The sequence below is a fragment of the Micropterus salmoides genome, unplaced genomic scaffold (genome assembly GCF_014851395.1).
Source record: "Micropterus salmoides isolate LMB-PRFRI ecotype aquatic unplaced genomic scaffold, ASM1485139v1 Ms_hic_scaffold_22, whole genome shotgun sequence".
NCBI classification, from domain to species: domain Eukaryota; kingdom Metazoa; phylum Chordata; class Actinopteri; order Centrarchiformes; family Centrarchidae; genus Micropterus; species Micropterus salmoides.
In genome coordinates this window covers 19,503,783-19,529,192 of record NW_024041373.1, presented here as the reverse complement: position 1 = coordinate 19,529,192, position 25,410 = coordinate 19,503,783, and the positions used below count along the sequence as shown (strand labels likewise).

The 25,410-nt window shown below is 40.7% G+C and overlaps 1 protein-coding gene across 22 annotated transcripts in view; it reads right to left on the bottom strand.

Annotated features, from left to right (window-relative positions):
* LOC119916979 (ankyrin-3-like) overlaps window positions 1-25,410 on the bottom strand; it is a 128,600-nt gene that overhangs the window by 20,316 nt on the left and 82,874 nt on the right. For 8 of the 22 annotated variants that reach the window (XM_038737005.1, XM_038737004.1, XM_038737003.1 and 5 more), the window contains exons 16-39: window positions 24,254-24,352; window positions 22,563-22,760; window positions 22,156-22,254; window positions 21,197-21,295; window positions 20,901-20,999; window positions 20,679-20,774; window positions 18,941-19,013; window positions 18,665-18,721; window positions 14,346-14,469; window positions 12,901-12,912; window positions 10,507-10,609; window positions 9,533-9,583; window positions 8,901-9,010; window positions 8,027-8,059; window positions 6,889-7,113; window positions 6,498-6,652; window positions 5,922-6,133; window positions 5,471-5,678; window positions 5,014-5,110; window positions 3,727-3,955; window positions 3,428-3,553; window positions 2,845-2,967; window positions 2,287-2,313; window positions 663-744 (exon numbers count right to left, since the gene is read on the bottom strand). In XM_038737005.1, coding sequence (XP_038592933.1) covers window positions 663-744; window positions 2,287-2,313; window positions 2,845-2,967; window positions 3,428-3,553; window positions 3,727-3,955; window positions 5,014-5,110; window positions 5,471-5,678; window positions 5,922-6,133; window positions 6,498-6,652; window positions 6,889-7,113; window positions 8,027-8,059; window positions 8,901-9,010; window positions 9,533-9,583; window positions 10,507-10,609; window positions 12,901-12,912; window positions 14,346-14,469; window positions 18,665-18,721; window positions 18,941-19,013; window positions 20,679-20,774; window positions 20,901-20,999; window positions 21,197-21,295; window positions 22,156-22,254; window positions 22,563-22,760; window positions 24,254-24,352 — 2,737 coding nt within the window. The other 14 variants (XM_038736987.1, XM_038737000.1, XM_038736989.1 and 11 more) reach the window with 14 other exon arrangements.

The window sequence follows — 25,410 nt, the reverse complement described above, 5'->3', positions numbered from 1 at the left end:
TAAAAATATTTTTTTTTCACAAAAGACTCGGATGGAAAATGCTAAAACAAAACACAGACAGTGCCTCAGAATTATTAATAAAACTCTGTGTCCTGATAATACACATGCAGTATAAAAAACGCCCCTAAAGTATATGGTTGCATTGAAATTTATGCCAATAATATTTGTAAATGGTAAAAATGTAATATTGTAGGAAAATGCTTGCTCTAAGGGAAATCAAGTTAATGTAAAGTGCAACCTGTTAACACAATATACACAGCCACACATTATCATAAAGCCAATAAGAGTGAAATGGCCACTAAGAATGACAACAATACAAAAGAATATTTTTATTCAACATGAATTCAAACATTTTTTGTTCAAATGATAAATGAAAAGACAGACATTGATTCCCAGTGTTTTCACAAATGTAAAATAACATAACCATTGAAACAGGGGTGGGTAAGCAAAGCGTAACACACAGTAAACCATGCAAATGTTTGATGAATGACAGATGATCAAAGAGTAGGTGAATAGAATAAATGATTGATGAACATGTTCTGTCAGGTAGCTTTCTTTCTATACTATGGGTATATGAACCTTTACACACTAAAACTGATTAAAATCACATAAATATCTGAAATCAATTAAAGATGTTGTGCAAGTAAAAACGGGAAACTCACTCGCTGCTGGGTCGGTCAAATAGCTGTAGCGCTTACGCAAAGCTAAGGAGGCAAAGGTATGACGTCGTTCTGGCTTTTCAGTCTGAAACAAACAAAAAAGAACAAAAGGTGCTTTAACATAAAAAATATGGTCAAATGTGATTCTAATCTACCAGAATTAGGTATAAATAATAATGTTAACTTAGATACTGCGGTGTACAAACACTGTCCTGTTTTTAGTGAATCGGTACATGCTGTTAGCACTGGCACAAGGAGGCACTGCAGGTGTACTGTAGTGACTACTCTGGGGAGTAATGGACTGTTTCCCTGCATCTATTCATTCACTGCATTTCTCGATGTCATTGCAATGAAATAACTACAAAATAATATAGTTTGTCTGTATGGCCTACTCCAGTAAGTAGTAAGCATTGTGAAAATCCAACTTCCAGTTATGCAATGTTAAACAAATGTCCTGTTATCATGAAGATGGGTTCCGCAGATCATCATCAAATGTGGTGACATGGTAAACTTTCTTACAATAATAATGGTAATTGTGTCAATTTCAAAGTAAGACTGTGGTACATATTCAGCCTAGTAGGAATTATGTTCATATTGGACAATTCTGCATTACATGATTTAAAGTGTATGCCAATGTTCAGTGCCAATGCAGTTAATGCTGTGCTCTTTATGTAACTGGGTGAAAAGTAAAGGTGTGGAGGTTGGTGTGATGAATGTGGTTCAAGTTCCGTCTATCTCTCATGCCAGTGACTGGAGTCTGTGTCCCTCACTGAAACTATGATCACAACCTTTAGCTAACCTTAATCAAGTTGTTTGCATAACCTTAACAATGCCATAATCATACTGTAGTTGCAATGTGTGGTATTGTTGGCTTTTTTTTTATGTTGGCACTGAACATTCAAAAATGGTGCCACTGAACATTATCTGGGTTTAATAATTTTGGTGCTGAGTTGTCCATTATCAACATTCAATTTGGCGAGTGGATTGATATATTTATGTAGAAAAATTACAACACAAGTGGTCACTACATATAATGTAAATACTCAAACACAAGAACAGCCTTATCTCCCTTTGATTAAACTCTCCCATAAATGTTTTGACATGCAGCTGAGAGAGTTAGTATTCTGTTACACACAAGCCAAGGACAAGGGTGAAGAAGGGAAACCCCAAATATAACAAAACAATGTCTAAGTAAACAAATGATAAGCGTTAGGCTTTCATCTTGCTGACAAATGATCCCATAGTCCTGTGTGAAACGTCTTATGAGTTAATAGTAAGGATGGTGATTTCCTGTTGAACATGTATGGAAAGGAAGATAGAGATGAAAAACAAGCTGAGGCACGGCACAGCAATTGGCTCCACTGGACTTGGGATGAAGACAACAATAAATAAATCCTTGCTGATTAAAACAACTGCCATTTCCACTCATGCACTACAAGGGGTCGCTTCAGCAATGACGAAGCTGTGTAAAAAAAACGTGCAGTCAGAAGCATCTTTCACACAAAGGTACTGTACAAAGACAAAATATTTGCGACGCGCATTTTTACTACAGCATTTGCAGTAAAGCCAACAGAAAGGACTACAAAGAAGAAGCAGATTCCATGTGATGATGAAGAATCAGTTTTACCTCATCATCAGGATCAGACTCGATATCCTGTGGTATTCCAAGATGCATTGCAGGAGAGGAGAGAGATGACAGAATGGACAGCAGGGACGTTATAGTGAGCGGGGAGGTGGAAATAAAATTCAGGGAATGAAAATGGAGCAGCAAAAACAACAAAAGGCATCAGAAAAAGTCTATGGGATTAATAAAAATAAACGGCAAAATAACAAAAGCAAAAGCAAAATAATTTCAGTTTCTTGTGATCAATCAACACCACAACAAACAAACAAATGAGAAGATTTTTTTTTGCATAATTCTTATGTACCCACAGTGAGCCAGGCAATAGAACAAAGCACAATGTGCATGTGTGGCTGCATGTGTACGTTGTGGGGTCTTATGACTGGCACAGGCTTTAACACTAATAAAAGACACAAGCAGCAGGCAGTCATTTCTAGACCAAATGAACTTCAGTGGGTCCTCTCGATGTCAGGAAAACATTGCTTTCTGTATTTTAGTTTCAGTTACATGTAAATGATTTGATATGGCCTGAAAAGATGAAATATTCAAACAAGGTGATCCTACCTTCTTGTGGGTTGGCAGTGTGATATTCAAATTGCATATGGCAGTCTGAGGAAGGCCTTTAATGGATTTTGGCTCTCTCAGGAAGGAGAGGCGACCACATGGCTCCTGGCCCATATCTCTGATCTGTAGAAGACAGTAAAAGAAACGATTTCAAAAACGCTGCAAAGTGAAAATGCTTTTTTTCCCCTTACTGCAGGAGTAGAAATGTCTGGGTTTTTATACCTCAACCTATTGCACATTGCTAAAATTGGAAATTGTCATACAGTATATAAATGTATGGATGTAACAGGCAGAAGAGGTATTTCGGCATGCATGTCAGAAGACAAAACTGTTGTGTACAGTGTACAGTGTGTAGCTCTGATATGTGAAGCTCCTAACATTCAATTTCACATTCTACATGACACAGTTCCATTTTAATTTTCCTGGGCTCTGGACAATGCATCAGATATTGCAAAAGAAAATTGCTATTGCTATGTGTGTCAGCTAATTAGTGGAGGATGATCATTTAGGAGACCAGAGTGAATAACATATATAGTAAATGCTAGCAGAGAAAGAGGGTGATAAGAAAGGACACATTTTATACCTTCACGTTGAAAGGAAGTCTGTTTTCCTTGAAGGAGTAGAAGTTGAAAACCAACTGCTGCCCACTTTTGGTGAGAGGGGACAGGTTGCCGTAACAATCCACATGGATAGGCTTGCCCTCGAGAACCTACAAAAATCAATTGACCGAAAAATGTAGTATCACAACTTAAACCCATTCTGGAGATGAGGTGGATGAAATTGATATTGTATTGCATTTCAATAACATATTATGGATTTATTCAATTCTTCTTTATTAAGATTCTCTTGCAATTCAAGTCCACAATGAACACACAGCCCCACCTCGATATCTTTACTCCTGGCCACTTCCTCAAAGTTCTCCTGCTGTTCGAGGGTCTTGTCCACCTTGTCGTCTGTCATGCAGAAGCAGCGCAGCCGAGCCTCAATAGCGTCGTTCATCTTAGCAAACACCACAAACTTGGCCAGGTACGGCACGCAGATCAGCTCCCGGTATAACTGAGACGCTAGACTCACCGTCTCAGGAATCTGGTGACAGTCTGCGAGCCAGAACCTGAGGAGGTGAGACCGGAGGAAAGGGGGGAGAAAAACAGAAAATTACAAATCTGTAAGTCAACAATTCATCTAATATGAGGATGATCAGTTTGGAACTCTGCACTGCACATTTAAGCAATTTTTGTCTCATACATATAAAAGGGTTGAAACACTGTAGTTTAAGTGACCATCTTAAGTGATAAATCCAACAAGCTGGGTTATTTCTCTTAAGGGTGAACACAGACACATGACAGCTGTGTACTAATCTAATTACAGACTAGTTACTGTAGGGTGCTCAGTATATATCAGGCTGTACACTCGCCACATGATTTCAATCAAGTTAGGAAGAAAGATCATGACTTTGCATACTGTAACCATACTGTACTTTGTACCACTCTGATAGTGTTACCCTGTTAGTATACAGGGCCACAGTGTGGGGAAGACAAGCTTCATTAATTCAATAAACAGGTTAAAGTCAGCCTACAACATGTAGCGTGAGACAAGAGGGGAACTTGCTGAGTGGCTGTCCAGAGTAGAATTCTGTTGATTCAAGTGCCCACTGACAGTAATTTGAGTTTTTCTCTTGGGATAGATTTTCAGATTCGCTGCCAATTTCATTGCATAACTGCACTGTCACCATTTGGAGGTCTAGTGGGATGTCTTCTGGCAGAGATTTAAAATTCCTTGCATTTACTTGTTGTCAATTAATATCTGTCAATTATTTTCTGGGTGAATCACTTGGTCAATAAAAATGTCATAAAACAGTGACCCTTAAAACCTGGAGCCATAAAATATTTGGAATTTTTGCTTGAAAATGATTTAACTCATTATCATTATATTTTTTTAAAAAGTTGATAATTAATTGATTATTGATTGTTTAACCATTAACCATCACAATAATACTCCAGCACTTCGACTTTAGTAATTGGCTTAACCAATCAAAATGAACATTATAACCTTCACATGTATTTAGACATTGTTATTAAAGAAGTTACGTGAGGCTTAATTCACTATATCACAGTCAAAGTACTTTTTTAAACTGTTCTCTGTTGTATACAGTATGTGTATGTGTCTCACCTGGCCGACACATTTGTGGTGAAGGAGACGCAATCAGTTACAAAGGACAGGGGTGTGGTCCCTGTGATGTCCTCCCACTGGGCAGGGGAGGTTCCTCCTGTATGAAACAAGGGCTAAAAGATGAGCTCACTGCCTTTCCAGACTAGTCATTGTTTTAGCTTTAGTAATCCCCATCCTTTTATCTTCTTAGTTCTTCATCTTCCCTTCATCAGCAAGTGGTATTTGACATCAAAGTAGGACTGATGTGCCTCAGTTACTAACTCTGTTTCATGTATAATAAATGAATGAACAACTATGTCTGTCGTCATAAATAACATTAATTAGCATCTGAGGATGAAATGACTACTGGGATCAAGTAACTTGAAACTCAAAGCTAGTTCTGACTCCTGCAGAAGCTATTTGGATAGGAATATTGCTTCAGTGTTGTCAGGCTCTAGTTATATACAGGTCTACTTGCCTGTGATGCTGCAGAGCAGACGCAGGCAGGGTGCAGAGTCGCCTCGGTGGCCGCTGGGATGGCCTTCTGCCGATCTAGGTGGGACAGGGATCGTCATGGTGATTGGCTTGTGGAACTTCCTCCTCCTGGGCTCTACAGTGACGATGGGGCTGAAGGTGGCCCTGTTCCCAAGGACGGCCCTTGCCATATCATCTGGAACAGGCTGGGCCTAAACACACACACATGGTAAGACAGAGAAAGAGCAAAAATGCAGACTCAGTGTTTGTTTGTTGATTAAACTTTGAGAAATGTTTGGTTAAACTTTTTACTTGCATTTGAAGCCAGAAGCAAATACTCAACCAAAAATAGGTCAGCTATGAATAAATAATATGTCAGTGTACAGTATTTGCAACAAAATAGCAGAGTCATGAAACAGGTTCAATCTGAGCAGATCCAAGGAGTCCTGCTGTACCTGCAGGCCAACACGGATCCTCTTGGTGAGAGCCCCTTGAGGGAATGAGGCCTGGACCATGGGCACAGTGCTGCTGGACAGCAAGCCTCCGTCGGGACCCATGTGGTTAGACTCCTGCTTGATCCGCGACACCACAGCAAAATACTGAGGAAAATCTCTGGTGACAATGCGGCAAATGCGCTTCTTCTCCAACTCGGCAGGACTGTCCAGCTCTGTGACAGAAATTATTACTTTTATAAATGGGTATTTAAGTAACATTTAATGGTTGTCTCTTTCCTAGAGAGTCCCTAAATACAAGTGATGACTTTATAAATACATTTAAATGTTAGGTACTATGGAGGATATTATGGTCAGTGTCACTATAAAAAAACACTAATTAGGATAAACAGATTGAATAAAAAAGAAAAATGCTGCGACAATCAGATTTTGTAGGTTGCCATCTGACATATAGACCTGTGTTATGTAGTATACGTTTTCCTAAGTGGTTTAGTTCACCTTCATTCATTTACTCATTACACTCCTTGAACTAACTATCGTTAGTAAACGTTGGACTACGCTGAATAACCTTTCCTTTACCTTCATCCATTCCACTAAGGAGCTCAGGGAGGTCTTCTGGTCTGCCATCAGACTGGTGCTCCTTCCACGTGTCACCATTGTCACTCCTCAGCACAATCAGCTCTCTCTCTTTCCCCCGCATGGAACCAAAATGGGGGATCTCCACAATCACAGGACTGAACCAGAAAATACAACACAATAAAATACTGAGGAAAAGGGCCAATGAAACCATAAATTTTAAAGGAGCTTAGAAGTTTTCTTTGGTTTAATGATAATTACTTGATAAGTAGCTCCAGTCATAGTAGCTCTGAGTCATGATATTTTAAGTAGATAGAAAATATTCCTCTTTCTTTTGTACCCTGGCCTACTAAAAACTGCAACTCATCAACACAGGGGGAAAAAAGTGTCCTACCCAAGGAACTGAGCCCCAGCTGGTCCGACCTCCACCAGCCGGCTGACCAGCCCCTCTCCCTCCACCATGGGTGGGGGGTAGGCCAGCTTGTGCCTTTTGGCCAGGCGACAGGTTATGCGTGTGGGCGCCGTGCACTTCCTTGGGGGGATGATGATGCGCATGCCATTATGCCGGCTGCCTCTCATGGATCCACCGCGGGCGTCCACCATAAAGCTGACCAAGAACCTGCAAGGCGAAAAAGAACAATGTCAGAGGAGGAAAAAAAACACATAGAGATAGACAGAATCCATATCACGGACACAAGTAAGGAAGACGATTCCCATGCTTTGATCACTGTACACCCAAACAAAGTAAGGAAAAGAGGGAAAATAAATACAGAGAAAGAGCAAGAGACAGCACGATAGAAAGAAGGAAAAAAAGATCCTTTGAGTTCTGAAAGTTGGCAGTTCTCACCTTCACCTGCCTCAGTTTAGAACTTCAACACTGTCTGAAACTAAACAGGGTGCTAATTAGGTCGCAGAAAGTTTAGTTTCCAGTTCTGAGACTGAAGATGAGACTGTTGCCAAGGTTTCAGTTCCTCTAAAGCAGCATTCAGTGATCAAATATTAAACATCTGCACATATGTTTCACCAAAATAGGGTTAATGTCATTAATATGTGATGTGTCCCATTCTTCAAATTAGGTGCACCTTTTGGCATCCCATTAATAGAATCATTGACACAAGTAAAGAGTGAGGATAGAGTAGGGTGTGGGCACAGAAGTCCAAATGTCCCGTTCACTATAAGTCTTATGTTATGTACTGTGTTGTTGCTTTTCTATACTGTATGTTGCAAATAGCAGAATCTTGAAGAATATTTATTTTTAATGTGCACTGTAAGAGAGAGAGAGAGAGAGAGAGAGAGAGAGAGAGAGAGATGGCACATCAATGAAAGACTCCCAAACACGTTGACTACACACTTCTAATATCTAGGCAGTGCACATGAAACACCAGACCACACGGATGAGATGAGCACAGACTGGAGGAGGAGAGGAGGCTAAGAAGGGAAGAGAGAGTGACGAGATGAGAGGGAGACAGAGGTGGAGGAGGGAGTGACACCACTGCGCCATCATGGATGAAAGCTGCAAACTCAGTCATCACCTGGAGTCATACTGAGGGAGCGGGGAGGAGAGGCTGCAAAATAAACACATGGAGGCAATGCGGGAGGCAAACCCCCACAACCTAGTTTTAGTATCAAAGTTTAACAATCACTGTTGGGATCTGTAATAACTACTGATGATGAAAGAAAACTTTTAAATTACAGAGGTAGAAAATCAAGGGAAACAAAGGACAAAATGATGATGAAAATAATATATAAATATACAGATGAACACAAAAGACATAATAACGAGTCAAAAATAGGAAATAAGAACCAAAACTGGACGTGACAGAGGCTGGAATTTTATTTCCGAGCATAACACCAAAGAAATGATGCATTCGTTTCTGTGCTAAGACAGCAGTGTTTATTTAGAAGTGACCTTAACATTTTATAACGTCATATATTCAAAGCACGTGAATGACATGAGAGCAAAATCTTATCAGTTTATCCAAATGACACACATGAGCGCAAACAGAGTCTGTACTTTGTTTCCGTGATGACAGAAATAAAGCATGTCAGTGAAGATGGAGAGTGACTTCTGAACCATGTCTCTAGACTTGGTATGACATGAGAGCTTTCGAGGATGAACTGTGTCTTTTGTTGCTGTAATGCCATGTGTAAAGTAGCAGCACTGCAGAAATCCCACAGTCCTGCCCCTCGTCTGCATCAGTGCTGCGGGGTTTGCTGAATATTGACTCTTAGAGGGAGAACAAAAGACAACACAGCAGCCGTGTGCAGTAAGCATATAAAATGATTTCTACAATAGTTCTGTGGATGTACATGCAGTTTACGTGTACTCACATTGAGCTGTATATGTGTGTGCATGCTGGTAAATATATCTTGACAGCTCGGCTGAGACAGTACAGCTGTTCTTACCCAGAGTGAATGGGGCTCGATACAGTGTTGTGGCTGTGGTCCACGGTGTCCGGAGTCCAGCTGTAGCGCCGCATGCACTCCGAGCTGTAGTCTCTCGTCACGGCCAGGTGCTGGGAGAAGATGACCCAAACACACAGGTGAAGAGAGGAGTACAAAGAGATAAGACAGATAAAGAGGACATTTAAGAGCAGGTGAAAGCAGATTGAGATGAAAAAAAGAGTAAGGTGAACGATGGGACCCTCGATCGAACCCTCCCTTCTTTTTTTCATATTTCAACAAAATTTGTCACCGTTATCCACAGTCTCACTACAATAAATATAAAAAAAACACAATAAATATGCAATTATAACTTTGCAGTGGAAATACACAAAAATGTGTAACAGTAATGTGTGACAATTCTGCTGCTTGAAAAACTAGAAACATTAATGAATCACTTTGTAGATACCAAACCATGGGAACTCCTAAGGAGCATGGGAATGACAATTCACTAAACACAGACCAGTACTAATGAATGAGATGAGAATGGCGCAGACCCAAAACAAACAAATACACAAAGACCGAAACTCAAGAGAAATGGGAGCTGACTGAAAAATAACTGACGAATGAGTCACACATCCGTGAACACTTTATACCTTATTGAGTGGGTCAACCAAGTAGGAAATGTCTTTACAGACACTCTGAAGCTTAGGGGAGAAGAGAGACAGTTCAGAAGTCACACTGAGGAAACTGTGTGGTCCAGACAAATTAATTTGTGGCGCATTGTTTCACTAAAGGATTCAATTTCCCTTATCTCCGAAGATGAGATGGTCCTACGATTTAGGCATCTAAATTTAAACAGTTCCATAATAAGATTGTAACAGATGCAATTTCACCTACAACATGTAGCAGACTGTAGTATGATCGCATTGAAATGGATCACCAAGGAGGAAAAAAATGTTGACAATACTTTCAGTTACAGAAGATAGAATTTTAATGGGAAGCTCTTTGAAAGGCCAAAATATTTGCTTCTCTTGTCAAAAAAAGTGAAATCATGTAAGTGCATATTTTGGCCATGTTATAAACAGTATTAGTAATATAATGTCAAGCTATACTGTTTATAATGTGAGAGGTTACAGTTTTTGCTCCTGACAACCAAAACAAGGTTTGGACAGGCTAGACGAGCCCTGCAGAACACTGCGTTTTTCCATGAGAAAGCATGGGGGGGGGGCCTCCCAAAAGCCTTAGGTTTGAATAAACTCTTCATCAAGGTGCTATACACTCACCCTCAGCACTTTGGCAAAAGCAAGGGTGGCATCAACACTGCTTCTGTTATGACCTTTGTGCAAGACAAGTAAAGCTGCCCTGCTCCCTGCTTTAATTCTACCCAGCCTGTGTTTTTACCAGGCCACTGACAGAAAGACAGAGCACAGCTAAAAGTGTATAAGAAAATGATGATGCACCAGGGAATCTGATGAACAAGAAACATTAAAGCTTGAAAAACAGACAGCTAAAGATACCACAGGAGGCCAAAGTGAACAGAGACTGAGAGAAAGTGTTGAGTATAGAGGGTAAAAGGAGTAAAGAAATAGTGGCGAGTAGAAGCAAAAAATTACAAGATGGATCTTACCGTGTCCTTTGTGGGGGCAAGAATCTCTTCAATCATCATACTGTCTCGCGCAAAGGAGCTCCGGTTGAGTGTGTTGGACCTGTCCGAACTGAAGGAGCGGAGGCTACATGTTACCATGCAACCCAGCGCCGCGGGCAACAACAAGTGATGGGCAGGGGAACACGACATAAAACAAAAAGCAAGAAATCCATTACTACATGCAACCTCCAGGGAACCAGGTTTTTTACTTACTGGACAGACAGAACCCAAAAGTGGAAAATTTAGAGAGGCGGAAGAGTCCGCAGTTGAACAAGGATAAGATACTGCAGCAGGTTATTCAGAGATGGAAATGGGAGTGAGGTCAGTTTGTTTGCATTATGAGATAGAGGGAAAGAGTGCGAGACTGAAAGAAAATGCAGACGGCTGTTGTGATAATTTCTATATGAAGGTGTGGCTGGTTTGCATCAGGAACACGGACATAACTAAGTGTGTCTACATGATGAAATATGACATATTAGTATATTGAACGTATATGCACCTGGCTGGCAGGTGAGAGACAGATCTTGTACTGACAGTAACAGAAATAACGTTTACTCAAAAGTGTTTCACTTCAAACAGACATTGCTTTAATCTAAGATTAGCAGCGGACCTAGACCTGTTTCAGAGCAGCTAAATACAAAAGAGACACTGGTCTTTTCTATCTGTCTTGCTGCAGTCTGCTTTATGGCTGTGTGTGGGGTGATGTGTGCCTGTTTTTGCAGCCTCTCAGGCTCAATGCGGTGCTGTAGATTCCTTTCCTTTTGCTATGGGGATTTGATCAGAGACAGAAGAGCCAAAACGTTTGTGGGAATGCACAGTCACTACACCTTCACTTAAACATAGGTGCACTTGTGTGTGTCGGCACCTAAATGACGTATATATTTTTGTATGTGTTTGTACCGCTATCAGGGGTTTGCAAAAAGATACAATCCCAGTGACAAAGCCGACAACTCTGTGCCTCAATTTTGTCGAAGAGTATACTGTACGTGTGTATTGTGCGAGTGCGAGGGGGGAGCACGGGTGAGCGAGGGGGAGAAAGTGCAGAGCTCAGCATGTTTGAGTGGGCACCCTATTCAGCACAGAGAGAAGCCCTCTATTCAGCACGGCCTGCCTACCCCACCATCAAAGTTACCAAGCAACTCCACATGGCCTGAATGGACTTGCTGGCATAGCAGCACCGCAGCTCCCCCGCTCCCTACCCCCATCCCCCCTCTGCTCTCAGCCGGACTCTGTTTGTTATTCAGTTTCATCCTCTTTCTCATTCCATCCATCCTCCTCTCCTCCCTACACATCTGTGCTTTTCCATTTCCTTCTCTGTTTCCCTCATCTATTTCTGCATGTCATGGCACCTACCATCATCTCTTCCTCTCTCTACATACTATGTTTACCCTACAGTTCACTCAGTGGAAGACTTTTTCCGCTTTTTTCTCTACCTTGCTGCTCTCTTCTTACACCGTCCTCCTCTGTCACCTTCTCTCCTCTTTGCGCACCACTCCATTCATTTTATGGTTGATCAATCAGTCCGCCTAGCTGTAACCTACAGTGCCCATAATCCAAACGACTTGTTCTTTTTGTGTCTCGTATTTTCTGTCCTGCATCCCCAATGTATAGACAAATGGTCCTATGTTTTAGGAAGGCATCAGTGTGGAAACCATGTGAGCGTTTGTGCATGAATGCATCTATGTATGTGACTGAGTGTCTGTCCTTGAGTTATATGGGGGATTTTCTCAATGCTGGACCAAAATTCCTTGTAAACTTGTAAAGTTTCCATCTCTGTAAACCATGATTTAACATCCAGAATCATCCTGAGTAGAGCTGGGACGTCTCTAATTACTAACATGTCAAAAGGGTGGATAAAAAGGGATGGATAATGAATAAACTGTTTGATCCCTGGAAGTTACACTCAGTGGCACTACAAAATTATAAGTGCCACACAAGCCACATCAAAAACATAGGGGATTTGTCCAGACAACTCAAACTCTGCAAAAAAAACCCCCACAAAGTGCAGCTTTATTTTCTAATTTCCAGCATGATTGCCTCTTTTCCACACCTGCATCAAAAAATAAATACATTTTCATTTTGCAGATATGATGATTTTCTTAGACAGATGAGGAAATAAGGTGAATGGTGATTAGCTAAAATGGAGCAATCTCAAAATACACCACTTCACAGCAACAAAGTGACAAATCTGCTACCACATAAAGAAATAACAGCAACACTGTAAGACATCAATGTACAATGGATGACTTGTGGTTTGGGTTAGCAGTTTTACAGGTGTAGGGTTGGAGTTAAACAGTAATTCAGTGGTCACAAGGGAAGGACACCATTCACAGCTAATGTTGCCTAATACTACTACAACTACTACTCTTCTCTTACCTGAGTCTAGGGCTAGAATGAGGGACAGGGTTCGGGAAAACAAGGAAAAGAACAAAATAGAAGAGTAAAACGCAAAGCATTTTAAAGACATTCAAGCATGATGTGTCTTTTTTTCCCATATGACATTGATGCTGTGCTTTTTGCATGGTTGTACACTAAGACTAGGCACAAGTGTTTCTGGGTTTTCATAAGTGTGTCTGCTTGTGTGTATGCAGCCCAGTCGAAATGCAAACCATGCAATGTCGATGTCATAAACAGAAAGGTAAGGAAAAGAAAAGAACTTGCTCAGCATCATACATTCACTGATCAATAAAATACAGTTTTTCACAACATTACATTCACAGCTCTGCAAAGATAAACCAATTTCAAAATCTATTTCAGCTTACAAACTGTTCTACTGCATATGCAATAACAAAGGTATAATAGGAACAGTTTCAGTATTTGCAGCTCTACTTTATAGCAGATGGTGATATTAGCAAAATTATTAGTAATAAGTTATATAATAGCAAAAATAACAACAACAACAATAATAATAACAACTAAATATTTAGTGCCCTTTTTATTCCAGGCATACAAATAAACTGTTAACAGTAAACAAAGTTTGAGCAAGCAACTGAAAATTCAAACACTCAAATGTGGTCACCCACCTTAACATAAATTATTTAACTATTAAATCTCTTTCCAACTTCCCTCAAAACATGAGGCTCATCAAACAAGCTTGTTTAAATGGAATCTCTCCATTTGATTCAGTGTTTCCTTTTGTTTGCTGTGTCCCGCTGATGTAAGCAGCTTCCTGTCACAGTTAGTGTAGTTGTTTTTATCAATCCAACCATCACACTGCATCTGTCATCTGTTAGAGTGGCTACAGTACACTCTGGGGCGGCACAACATTTGTCATGTGTTTTCACTGGAGCCTGCCAGTTTTCCACTATATACTTTGTCCACTATTTGAAACTGTGGTTAGGCCTGTGCCGGATCCTGATGTGCAGCTGTTCACTTATCAGAGTTATCAAAGACACAGCTCGTATCTCTTGTGTTACACTACGAGCCATTTGTAACCTTTGACTGGGTTTGAATGAGGCCACACAAAACGCTGAATCATTTTGTCAGGTAGAATCATTAGTTGGCAACTTTCCAGCTGCTTTCTCTGGCGATTTCCATTATTCTGTTTTTGAGTGTGCGTCGGTGTGTATTTGTGTCTGAGTATGTGTGTGTGTTGGAGGACTATACAATCTAAGAAAACTGCATACAATATTGTATCATACATGTCTGCATAGGGCGAGCAACCACAACATCAATGGCAAATATGATGTCAGACACTTCAATTACTGTTGGCAGATAAACATAATCTGGCCACAATATTCTCAGGACAAATTGGGACCAAATAGTTGACAGCACTGCACCAGAGTACATCAGTGGATTTAATAAAAATGACAGGTGCTTACCTGGCAGAGCGGGCTCCTATGCTGAAACCCATGTACCCCTCCTGAGGGAGAGAATCATCCCCCAACTCTTTGAGGTCCTGAGGCCGCAGGTATTTGTCGGTGTCCCCTGTCATCGCATCCTCACCTGGTGGGGGGGGGAATCATAAATCCTGCTGTTAACTTCAAAATCCCCAATCCGGGCAAGACAGGCGATGCGGCACCTCAGGAAGAAAAACAAGCCCTCACTGCCGACATCATGTCTCTCACTTATTTGATTATGGTACTTAGAGGAGGCCTTGGATCATTTATCACTCTGTCCTTAAAGATGGGCTACCTCACTACAACTGCATAGGCCACTGCAACTTTTCTTTACGTCTAATTATTTGGCTGTGACAGAACATTAAGCTGGACCACAGAGCAGCACTGATGCTTAATTGTTTTAGAGGTAAGACAGTAAACATTTTAGAGAAGATGCCATCAGAGGCAGCAGCAAAGACACTTTGCGTACAGCCTAGATCTGGAGCTCTCCTGGAAAACCAAACGCAGCTCCTTTCACACACTCAAAGACCGAACGCACAGAAGGTTTAACAGCTACCAAAGCCCGAGTACAATAAGCAGAGAATAAGCACAAAGTGTAGAACCGCACCGCACCTCGATCAGCGGACCGGTGGACGATGACACGCCGGTCAACGAAGCCGGCGGAGCGGCTACAGTGCTTCCCCTTCTCCCTCATGTCCGGCTCTGTCCTGCCTGCAACACTCTGCTCCTTCACCGCAGCCCCTCCCCCCTACCTTCAATACTGCCGCACTCCGATCAGACACCAGCACCAGTGTCAAGTTACGTGACTTTAAAAAGAGGCATTTCCGGTGTCACCTTTCAAAATAAAACCATCTGCGAAAGTGTTTCGATGTCAAACACCATGCATGGCAAAAAAACAGCCATCTATTCATCGCTCCAGGAACCACGTGACCCTATCAACTCCACTAAAGCAAAACGGTGATATTGGGCAGCTAAATATTCACTAGAAAGTTTAATTTAAGGGAATTATTGTAGTCATAGTTACACTCATATTCATTCTCTCTGTTTGTTCTTTTACATCTTAATTTCCTAGTCCCAGAATGACCCCAAATACAATGCTGTGAACATTTTGTATATGAGGGATGACAAATAACAAACAGTGTGTGGTATTAACTGCTGAATAAAGTGTCCACATTTTGTGTTTTTTTCCCAGTGACATTGGTCAGAGCTATTCTATAGAGCTTCCCATGCACCTTTTTCGAAAAAAACGATACAGAATAATACACCATGTGTAACCACTTTGGCCATCGATTTCCAAAACTTCAGCTTTCCACTCAAGAAGAAAAAAATGAACTAACATGACAGTACGGATTACAAAAGGCATAGGCTGTTAGCCTTTGCTTTTATTCTGATGGAAAATTGATCACCTAACTTCCTGTGTTTTTCTAGCTGCGTCTGTCTGACTTCACGCAGCTGGAAAACAACGGCTGCTGTAATAATGTGTCACCGTCCCATTTAACCTTATACCCCACCACACACACCCCACCCAAGATACACAATATTTAATATTTAAAGCATCTTCTGGGCTACAAAGTAATCGCATCAAAACTCTTTTCCTCTCTCTTTGACCCTCTCCTTATTTTTAACAACACAAGTTAAAAATAAATAAGAAATCAAGAGGCTGAGTGAATTGGTATCCATCTCTACCATCCACTGGTAGAGAACCAAAAATAAAAATAGAAAAATAACTTCAGCATTTTACATCGCAGCCTTCAAAACTTCCTCTGAAGCTCTAACTTACCTTTGTCTAACGCAGCCATACTGATCACAACTCTTTTTATATTTCCTGAGTTCTTTTTATTTTCACTAGAGCTCTACAAAACGTTCCCAGGATGCAAAGTAAATCCAGTGAGAGGCGTAGACTGTCCATTCAGTGCTTCTGGAGCTGATGGAAAATGTTGCCCTCTTTTCACCCCAGGAACTTAACTCCACTCAGACCAACTCGCGCGTTGTCGCCGGTGCGCACGTTCATGTCGCCTTTTCTCCGCAAATGAATAAAACTGAACTCGGCTAAAATTTGCGTCTCCTTGTTGAGAAACAGTAGGCCTACACATAGCTGAGCAGAAACAGTATAAGTCCGAGGCATCTGACACGGGCGTTAATTATCCTGCAGGCGGCTCAAAAAAGCTCATCTCATTGGATTTGAAGAGGGAAAGTCTTGGTGCGTCGCACGGTCAACAGCATCCACAGCAAACAGGGGCCGCACTGAAAGTGTTTACCCCTCTCTGGGGAGCAGAGTCAGCTGACAGGTCACTCGAGAAAATGCTTGGGAACCTCAGTGGAGGAGACAGTGACGGAGGGAAGAAGAAACTCTCACTGAACACTCCTCCTGCCTGTTTGTCCTCTATGGTGGAAGTCTCTGAGGGAGCCTGGCTACTTCTCAAACAGGGAGTGGGGCTAAAATAATGATGAAATAACAGCAGCAGGAATCATTTTGCTTATTTTTTTTTTTTAAATGAAGCAATATTTCTCTCTTCTTCCTGTTAAATGTTGCACACAATGACTGATGACAGTTGCACAAGAATACTTAAATTTAGAACAATTATGCAAGATCTGTTTGACAGTTAAGACGTTCAGTAACTGTAGTAAAAATATCCTCTAAGGCCAGTGCTATAGGGATTATGGAGATACTCTACACTGTGACGACAGCAGAGCACAACAAGGAGTTAACTTGCTTTCTAAAGATGGTGCAATTAGTAGTTATAGTACTCTATAGAAAGCAGGAGATAAGTATGATTGCACAGGCAGGCCACACACATCAGAGACCAGGAGTGACCCGTCACACTAACACCAACCTACTGCTTAATAGGATTGGCTTCCCCCCATATAGGATTAAAGTGAGATGTAGAAACTCTTTAAGTCCTCTATTTCCTTCTTTTACACATACACACACAGCAAAAACATCCTACAAAAATGAAGGAGTGTAAGCCTGAATGCAACAGCTATATTGAAGCAAGTGTGGTGCTGCTAATATTGGGCAAAGTGAATATCAAGGCCACACTGCAGAAGTGCAATGCTGATGAATTATGCACACAGTATAAACAGTTTATGTGGAGTACATGAGGCCGTGGATTCTCTTATTTATAATTCCTGCGTGGTGGTGATAACACAATGAATCATATAGATGCCAATGAGGATCTTCATTATACAGCTACAGTAGAAATGCATCTATTATACACCTGATATGTGTGTGTATGTAACTTGTTGAGTCTAGCTGTATCACCTGACACAGAAACTCCACACGCCCCAACTGTCCCCTAAGCAACAGCCCATGAACAAGCTCATCAATTTTACAGGCCTGTTGCTGCTGTGTGGTTCCAAAACAAAGGACAGAAGACTGAAGCGGGCAACCTGAAACAATGTGACTGTACCATAAACTTGGCAGTGCTATTTGGCTATGCAGTGCTACAGCAGCTATTCCTCCAGCGAACTATGATATTAGAAATGTTATGTAATTTACTGAGGTTTAAATGTAATAAAGCAAGATTATTTCATTGAATGTACATGCACGTCTCTTCGTAGTCTGTCTAAATTATAAAGTGAGACACATTGACCTTATTTTCATTTTCTTACAGCAACTCCTTCAAAGAGATTGCAGGGTTATGAAGTTAGGATGACACTTCACAAAGTGCTTTTGATGAGGAGAATCATGCAGTATCAGACTTATTGTGTGCAAGCAGTTAAAAATAACAAGTGTGTTTTTAAGTTGCAGAGAAAATAACATCAGCAGTGTCAATTTGTGAGCAAAAGCACTGAAATCTGCCAGAAAACCAAGACCAGATTCAAGGCTAAAACAGTTCAAATACTTAATTTTTGCTGATTGATTTCTTGGACAAAATAGATGAGATTTTATTTTTTTGTCTGATGATAAGCTAAGAATTACAGTAAACTAAACAAAAATGAAACCTCACAGAAATAGAATCTCTGCTATATCTAACCCTCTTATTGGCTTTTTGGATGAGAATCATATTAATTTAAATTCATTTTAATTCACTAGTTTATCTGTCTGATTAATAGCACCTGTATAATAACTAAAGTGCACAACCACAGTATTCTGTATAAGTGGGAAGTGTGCGTGTCCTGGCTGTTGAGTGAATGTGTTCTGATTTTGCCTGTAGACTTTCTATTGAAAATGAAAAGCAAAGCTGAATAGTAGTATAGCAAAGGCTTGACGTTTAGCTCTTCAAACAGGCAGGTGAGTTAAAATTAAAGGAAAATAAACAAAAACAACAGAACGGTGGAGGCAAACTGGTGACAAATACCTTCATCAACATCTGAAAAAGACTCCTCATTGAGAATTTCTGGCACATTGGCCCGGACTGTGTGATTTGGATACACATACAGTGAAACATGCACATGTTATTGAAAATTACATCACATAGCACACAGTCAAGTGTATGGAAATCATGCAGAGTCCTGATATTACTTTTTTATTGTTAAGTCACAACAACTTTTTGCTATTATAAATTCATTTCATTTTAGTACTCAGTAATGAAAATGAGGCGAATGCAGAGAACTTTTTAGCATGCTTCACATACCTTCATCGTCTGACAAGTCGAGGAATTCATTCATGGTCTCTGGGACATTGATTTTGTGTTTTTCTGATGCACTCTGTAAGTGTGAAAAACAGAACTGAACAATCCAATTTTGCCAATACAGCATTATGTTTCTTCCACATCTGGACAAATTTCAGACACCAGTTCCAAATGGAAAATATGAGATATAATATTGTAGTAAGAATATTATTATTATTTTACAATATTTCAAATGATCATTTGAGTTCACTGTTCATACTCAACTGTCACATAACATAAGCAGTGTCTTACCTTTTTGCTATTTACTCCCAATTGACATCCTAAACCTGAGCCTTAACAGTATGATTTCTGAAATTGTTAAAGCATCTTATGTCAAAAATCCCCGCCAGCTCACTGGGCTGATTTGAAACTCAATGCCGTTTACAACTAATTTTCATAAAAGCAGCACTGAGCTAACAGGATCCCTTAACAAAATCATGAAGTATATCTTAAACATTAACCATTTTGAAAGTGGTATATCACCTGAAATAGTTTAGAGACTACTGTTGTCAGTTTATCACATGTTTAGCATTTAGATTCCAACTGAAGTGTGACCTTCACATATATTTCCTAATATGGACATTAAACTGAATCTTGCCATGTGTTTGACCCTTGTCACAGTAAGAAGTAATGATACTGTGTTTCTGAGGGTCATTTTACCCTACATAGTTGACCAGCAAAGGCCCCACAGGCTGCAGATGTAGCTTCAACAGATACATAAAACAAAAGTAGAGGCCTCTGTACAGTGAATAACAGATCAATCATACAAAGGTGTAGGGAAACAACCTTGATCTTTAAGTTACTTTACTGTAGGTAGAAGCCAGTATGACTAATACACTGCTGATTGCGCAGGATTCTCAGTGACCTCTGTCTTCGTCTCTTCACTCACTGTCCCCCTTACACTCCTGTCACCTCTTCCTCATCCTAATTCCTTCCCTTGTTTCCCACTTCCACACCCTTCTCCCTTCCCCCTCTTTCTCCCAGACACGTGTGTGGATGAGATCACTGTTAGTGACCTGGGCTATTAGAGGAGAAACTTTAAGCTCCAATCTAAGCCCTCTCACTCTTGCAATCAGGATAACTTCACACATGTGACACGAGACTGACTGACTTACTTAGTCAATGATTTGCAGGATTCACACACTGACTCCGCTCACACTATGCTGCTGGCTGACTGGCCAAGTTTTAAGCCTTTAGTGGCTTTACATGTTTTAGTCTGAGTACCTTCACTGCATACCGTTTTCTAAATCAATCCTCAACATCAAAACCTCTTAATTCAACAAATAACTAAAATTATATATATCTCACTTTGTCCACATTTGTAGTCATTACATGCCTTGTAACTTCTGATTGCAATGCCTTTTGGCACTTGACTCTTAAATCTTATGTGAGAGAATCCTTGAATGTTCCACCAAGGTGAACTTTCTAAATCAGATACTGTGCTTGCAACTGAGGGTGCTTCTCACTTCTAAAATGTTATATGGTCTCATATCTTTAGGGTACAACAAAAACCTCACAACAATGAAATACCACTTTTTACTGATAAGCGTGTTAATTTCCTAGTATTCAACCTATTTCCATGTTGAAAATGAAAATATTCGTAAGTAAGACTCAAATTAGTTTGGAATTCATTTGGTGATGTGATAGAGTTTGTGTGCATTTAACCATACAAAATGCTGCTGGCAGGAAGACTCTGTCTCACCATGGCAGTCAGGTTTTCATCCGTCATTGGCCTCAGAGTGTCCACCACGGAGATGTACCCAAGACGACAGGCGATGGATAGGGCAGTGCTCCCATTCTGACCAATGACAGGCCAACAGGAAGTTATTCACAGCATGCGCACAGAAAACACAAGGAGCATTCAGTATTTCATACAAGCTTCAGCTCTGTTGGAGTGTGTATGTGCCAGTGTGTGTGCACTGACCATGGTGAGCTCGTTGGCCGAGGCCCCGTGCTGAAGCAGCAGGTTGATGATGTGGGTGTGGCCCTGCTGAGCAGCCTGGTGTAGAGGAGTGTACCCGTTCTAGACAGAGACACACAAACGCAGTCAGGGAAAGAGAGGAAATATCATAATATATTTGGATGTAGCCATTTGGATGTAAAGAAAGATCTACACAATAATAATACAATATTACAACACCATATACAAGGCTGTTCATGTGAGTGTGTGTATGTGTAGGTGGGTGCATGCACGTCTGTGGGTGAACACATGTTTTCTACCTTGGTTTTGCCATTGACTCTGGCATTATTCTGCAGCAGGAAGTTTGCCATCTTTGCGTTGCCATAGTGACAAGCCACGTGCAGTGGAGTGTAACCCATCTGCATGAAGGAAAGTAGATGGAGGAAGAGACACAGAGATGAAAGGGCGAGTAAATGAAAAGAGGATATAGTTACGCATGCTGACTGGAGGCTTCATCTTGTTATATCACTTTCTGGAAAAACTGGCTGGTATTCAAGTGCATCTTATTATTATTGTGCAAAAAAACGGGATGATTTATATGGAAATATATGAACTTTCCCCTGCTTCTTAGCATGATATCTCTGATACTAAATATAACTTCAAAACTGCATCACATTGCATGTCCTCTATGAATTATGAGTACAGTGCATAATGGTAATGGAGGAGATCAGTGAGTGAATAACTTATTTGCTGTAAACAACTGTCCTGTCAGCACAAATAGACACACACACACACACACACACACACACACACACACACACACACACACTACATAACCTTGTGCAAGCCCAACCATCAGCTATGGCACTTGTTATGGGGCTCATATGTATGAGTGTGAACATTAGAGCTTGTATGTGGTCATAATCATGTATCTATGTGTGTGTGTGTGTGTGTGTGTGTTTGCTTTGTGGTGCAACACTTTCCACTCAGGTATCAATCCTTTATTTATGTAGCACCTGAGATGATTACGGACAAATGTCTATGTGTGTGCCCAAGAACGAGGGTGTGTGAGAGTATTTTTCCGATGCCATGAATATATTAAAACTACACAGTATCAAATAGAGAGAAAAACACAAAGTATAAGTATATATAGCAAAGATAATGATACGTGTAAATAAAAGATTCATGGTCAAACCTTAACTACAAAATGTGATATGAAAACCGTTATCTGTGTGCGTATTTACAGCATGTGTGTGTGCATCATCTGAGAAAGCTTTACCTTTGTCTGTGGGTTGACATCAGCCCCGTGGTTGAGAAGGACCTCCGCAACATTAACCTTGTCCTCCTGAGCTGCTAAGTGGAGTGGTGTAAGTCCGCTCTGAATATGCGGAAAAGACACACAGAAACGCGTGTGAATACACAAATACATTTGTTGGGATGTGTTGCTATCTGAAACAGGGTGCTGGAAACTAGTTTGAAAAGCCTCAAGACCTATCTGTTTTGTACTCTGTTGAGAGTGCCCAGGTAAAAATGAGTACACTAATGATGATGCTAGTGAGAAGTGTTTATCTACATTCTAAAAATTGCCATTAAGTTGATTCTAGCTTTGTGCATGTGTGCGAGTGTGTGGTCTGTGTAAATGAATACACACTTGTTACTGAACTGTAGCTACGTCAGTGATTTCACCTTATTGCACACATTGACGTTAGCATTCTTGGCCAGCAGTAAGGACACCAGGTCCACGCTGCCCTCCTGCGCTGCCAGGTGAATGGGGCTAATGCCTTGCCGCGTCACCGCGTTGGTATCGGCGCCGTACTCTAGCAGTGTGGTCCCAATGTCCATTTGGTTCTTTTTGGCAGCAATGTGGAGTGGTGTGTAGCCATTCTGAGGCAAAAGAGATGTACAGGTCAGGTGGTTGGACTGAGCTGTTCTCCTAGTTCCTCAGGATTTGATGGCTGGTATATTTTAATTTATTTAATTCTACTGAGAATTGGATAGTAAAGGTCAGTGTTGCATAAAACAGGGAAGGTTTTCATTAGGTGTCTTCTTCTATTATGTATTTCATCCCATTCAAAATGGAATTCACATACATTATAGACTGTAGTATAGACAAGGTAGTGGAATGGCCACTACGATTAGATCAGGCTGTCATTTTCAATATATCCAATAAATTTGATATAATAACGGGACAGAAAACTGATATGAAGCTAAATAATCAGCCAAAAAAGAGGTCAGAAGTTTCAGCATTGGCATTACTACAGAAAACATGATGCAGCAATTTGACCAAAAACATGACCAATTTATAAAATTTTCATCAACATATCATCCAGTAGTTATGACACTTAATCTACAGTCATGTTACCGGATTTAACACTAATCTCAGCTGTGGATTGACCGACAGATGAGATAATACTACTACTACTAATAGTACCACCAATAATAATAATAATAATAACAACATTTTGTCTGTTCTCCCAGCAAAGATAATTTCAGATCCTCCTGTCTGAGTACAGAAATGTAAAGCACCATGCTATATGCCACAACTTTGTGATCATACATGTGTGCAAACACTTCCAGACAACTCATCCCTTTAAAAAAGCATTTAAATTAGACCCAGCACACCAACTTTAGCACCCAGCCAAATGAAAAACAATTCAGAGGAGGGAGGAAATGAGAGAACCCGGACCAGGCAGGAATGACTAAGAGTGTGGGTGGGAGGCAAGAAAAATAAAGGAATAAATAGAGACAGATACAGATTAAGGGAGAGAGAGCTAGCAGGAGACAGAGCCAGTTACAAAAAGGGAAGACGGTGAGCAAGGATGAATTAGCTTTACAAGTTCTGGTCTCCTCTTGCATCACCGTCCAGCCATATTTTGGTTGCCAGTTCTGTCTTTGTGTCAGACATTTCAACAAGTGTAGCAACTAAAGGGCCTTTTTTTGTGCTTTTTATGGGGAAAATGCAAAATTTACAGCTCTGGAACACACTTCACAAAAGTGGGTGGTAGTAGGACAGACTCTGGAGTAATTTACAACATGTATAACACATCACCAGGCCACTCATATGTGCACTCAAGTTTTGTTTTATGTGAAATATGAAAACATAGCATCCAGTAAACCACCAAACCCAACATGCTGGCAGTATGAACATAATTCAGGCTAGTCGAAGGATATCAAAGACTCTGCTTAGCAAAAAGCTGCACATTCACTTACAATGTCAAAGCCCACACAAGATGGAATGGTAGAAAACGGGTGAGCATTAGATCTTGAACAGATGTACGTTACATACAGAACATTGTTAACGGTCTGAGATGGCACTGAGGGCATAAGCCAGGTGAATTTATTGTAGTATGTGTATTTATGCATGTTTGTGTGGATACCTTGGCGGCAGCATGTGGGGAAGCTCCCTGATCCAGCAGCAGCAGTGCCACTCTCTGATTATCGTAGTGAGCAGCTACATGCAGTGGAGTTAGCCCGCTCTAAAACACCCACAGACACAAATACACAAACACATCCACGCACGTACACACAAGCATGCAACACAACATTAGGTTAGATCACTGAACACACACACGCACAAACACTGCGATAAGTAAAACGAAAGAACCAAACCAACAGGATGTAAAGACATGAACCGAGATGGACATTAAACTAATGGAAGATATTTAGTACAGGAGACAATTTAGAGCAACATGTTCATGCTCCAATCTCGAAGAAGCCACTAGGTGAGGATGAGAATTATCAAAAGAGACAGAGATGAGCATGTCTTCGCTGGCCTATGAAATGTTTCTCCCAAATGACAAGTTTGCCCCAATTGTTTTTTTAAATTGCTTATTTAGCTTAAAGTAGCTTAGGTAGGAGAATTTATTAGGAGGTTTAAAGGAGTACTCCACTGATGTGGCATTACACCCTTATAACAATGTTGGACTCATGATGGACAAAAAAATATAGATATATGTATATGTATATAATATAGTCTTTTTTATTCCCCATATTCTTCTTCCTTGAAAAAAATTTGGCGCCCACAAGACCCACAATGCAGCTAGCCCACAGACAGCTCGGTCAAAGATTCAGGTGTGTTATGCTAGCAAACTGGGCTGCTAGCCTCAAGCAGAGGCGAGGAGTGGGCTACAGAGTTCTGGTTTGCAACTTTCTAACGCCACACCTCCAGATTTTTTTTAATTTTCAAACGTCAGCACCATCCAACATTTATCAGACTATGCTCAGCTCCCTCTGTAGCCACAAAAGTCTCCTCACCTCTCAAGACCTCTAAAGAGTCTTTGATGTGTAAAATAAGTTTCCCTTTAATCCTTCATTTTACTGGAAAGAAATGTTGCCCAAATTTGGAGAAAGATGGTTTTCATTGGACAGTGATGATGTGGCAATTAATAAAGTTTTTTGCATTAGTATGAGGAGTAAGAGTGTTAGCAGCAGCAGTAGCAGCATGTTGTTATTATTTTGGTCCTCTTCAGACTCAGCAACCAGGACTGAGTCACCAGAATGTTCACTCGAGCCACGGGAATGTCCCACGTATTTA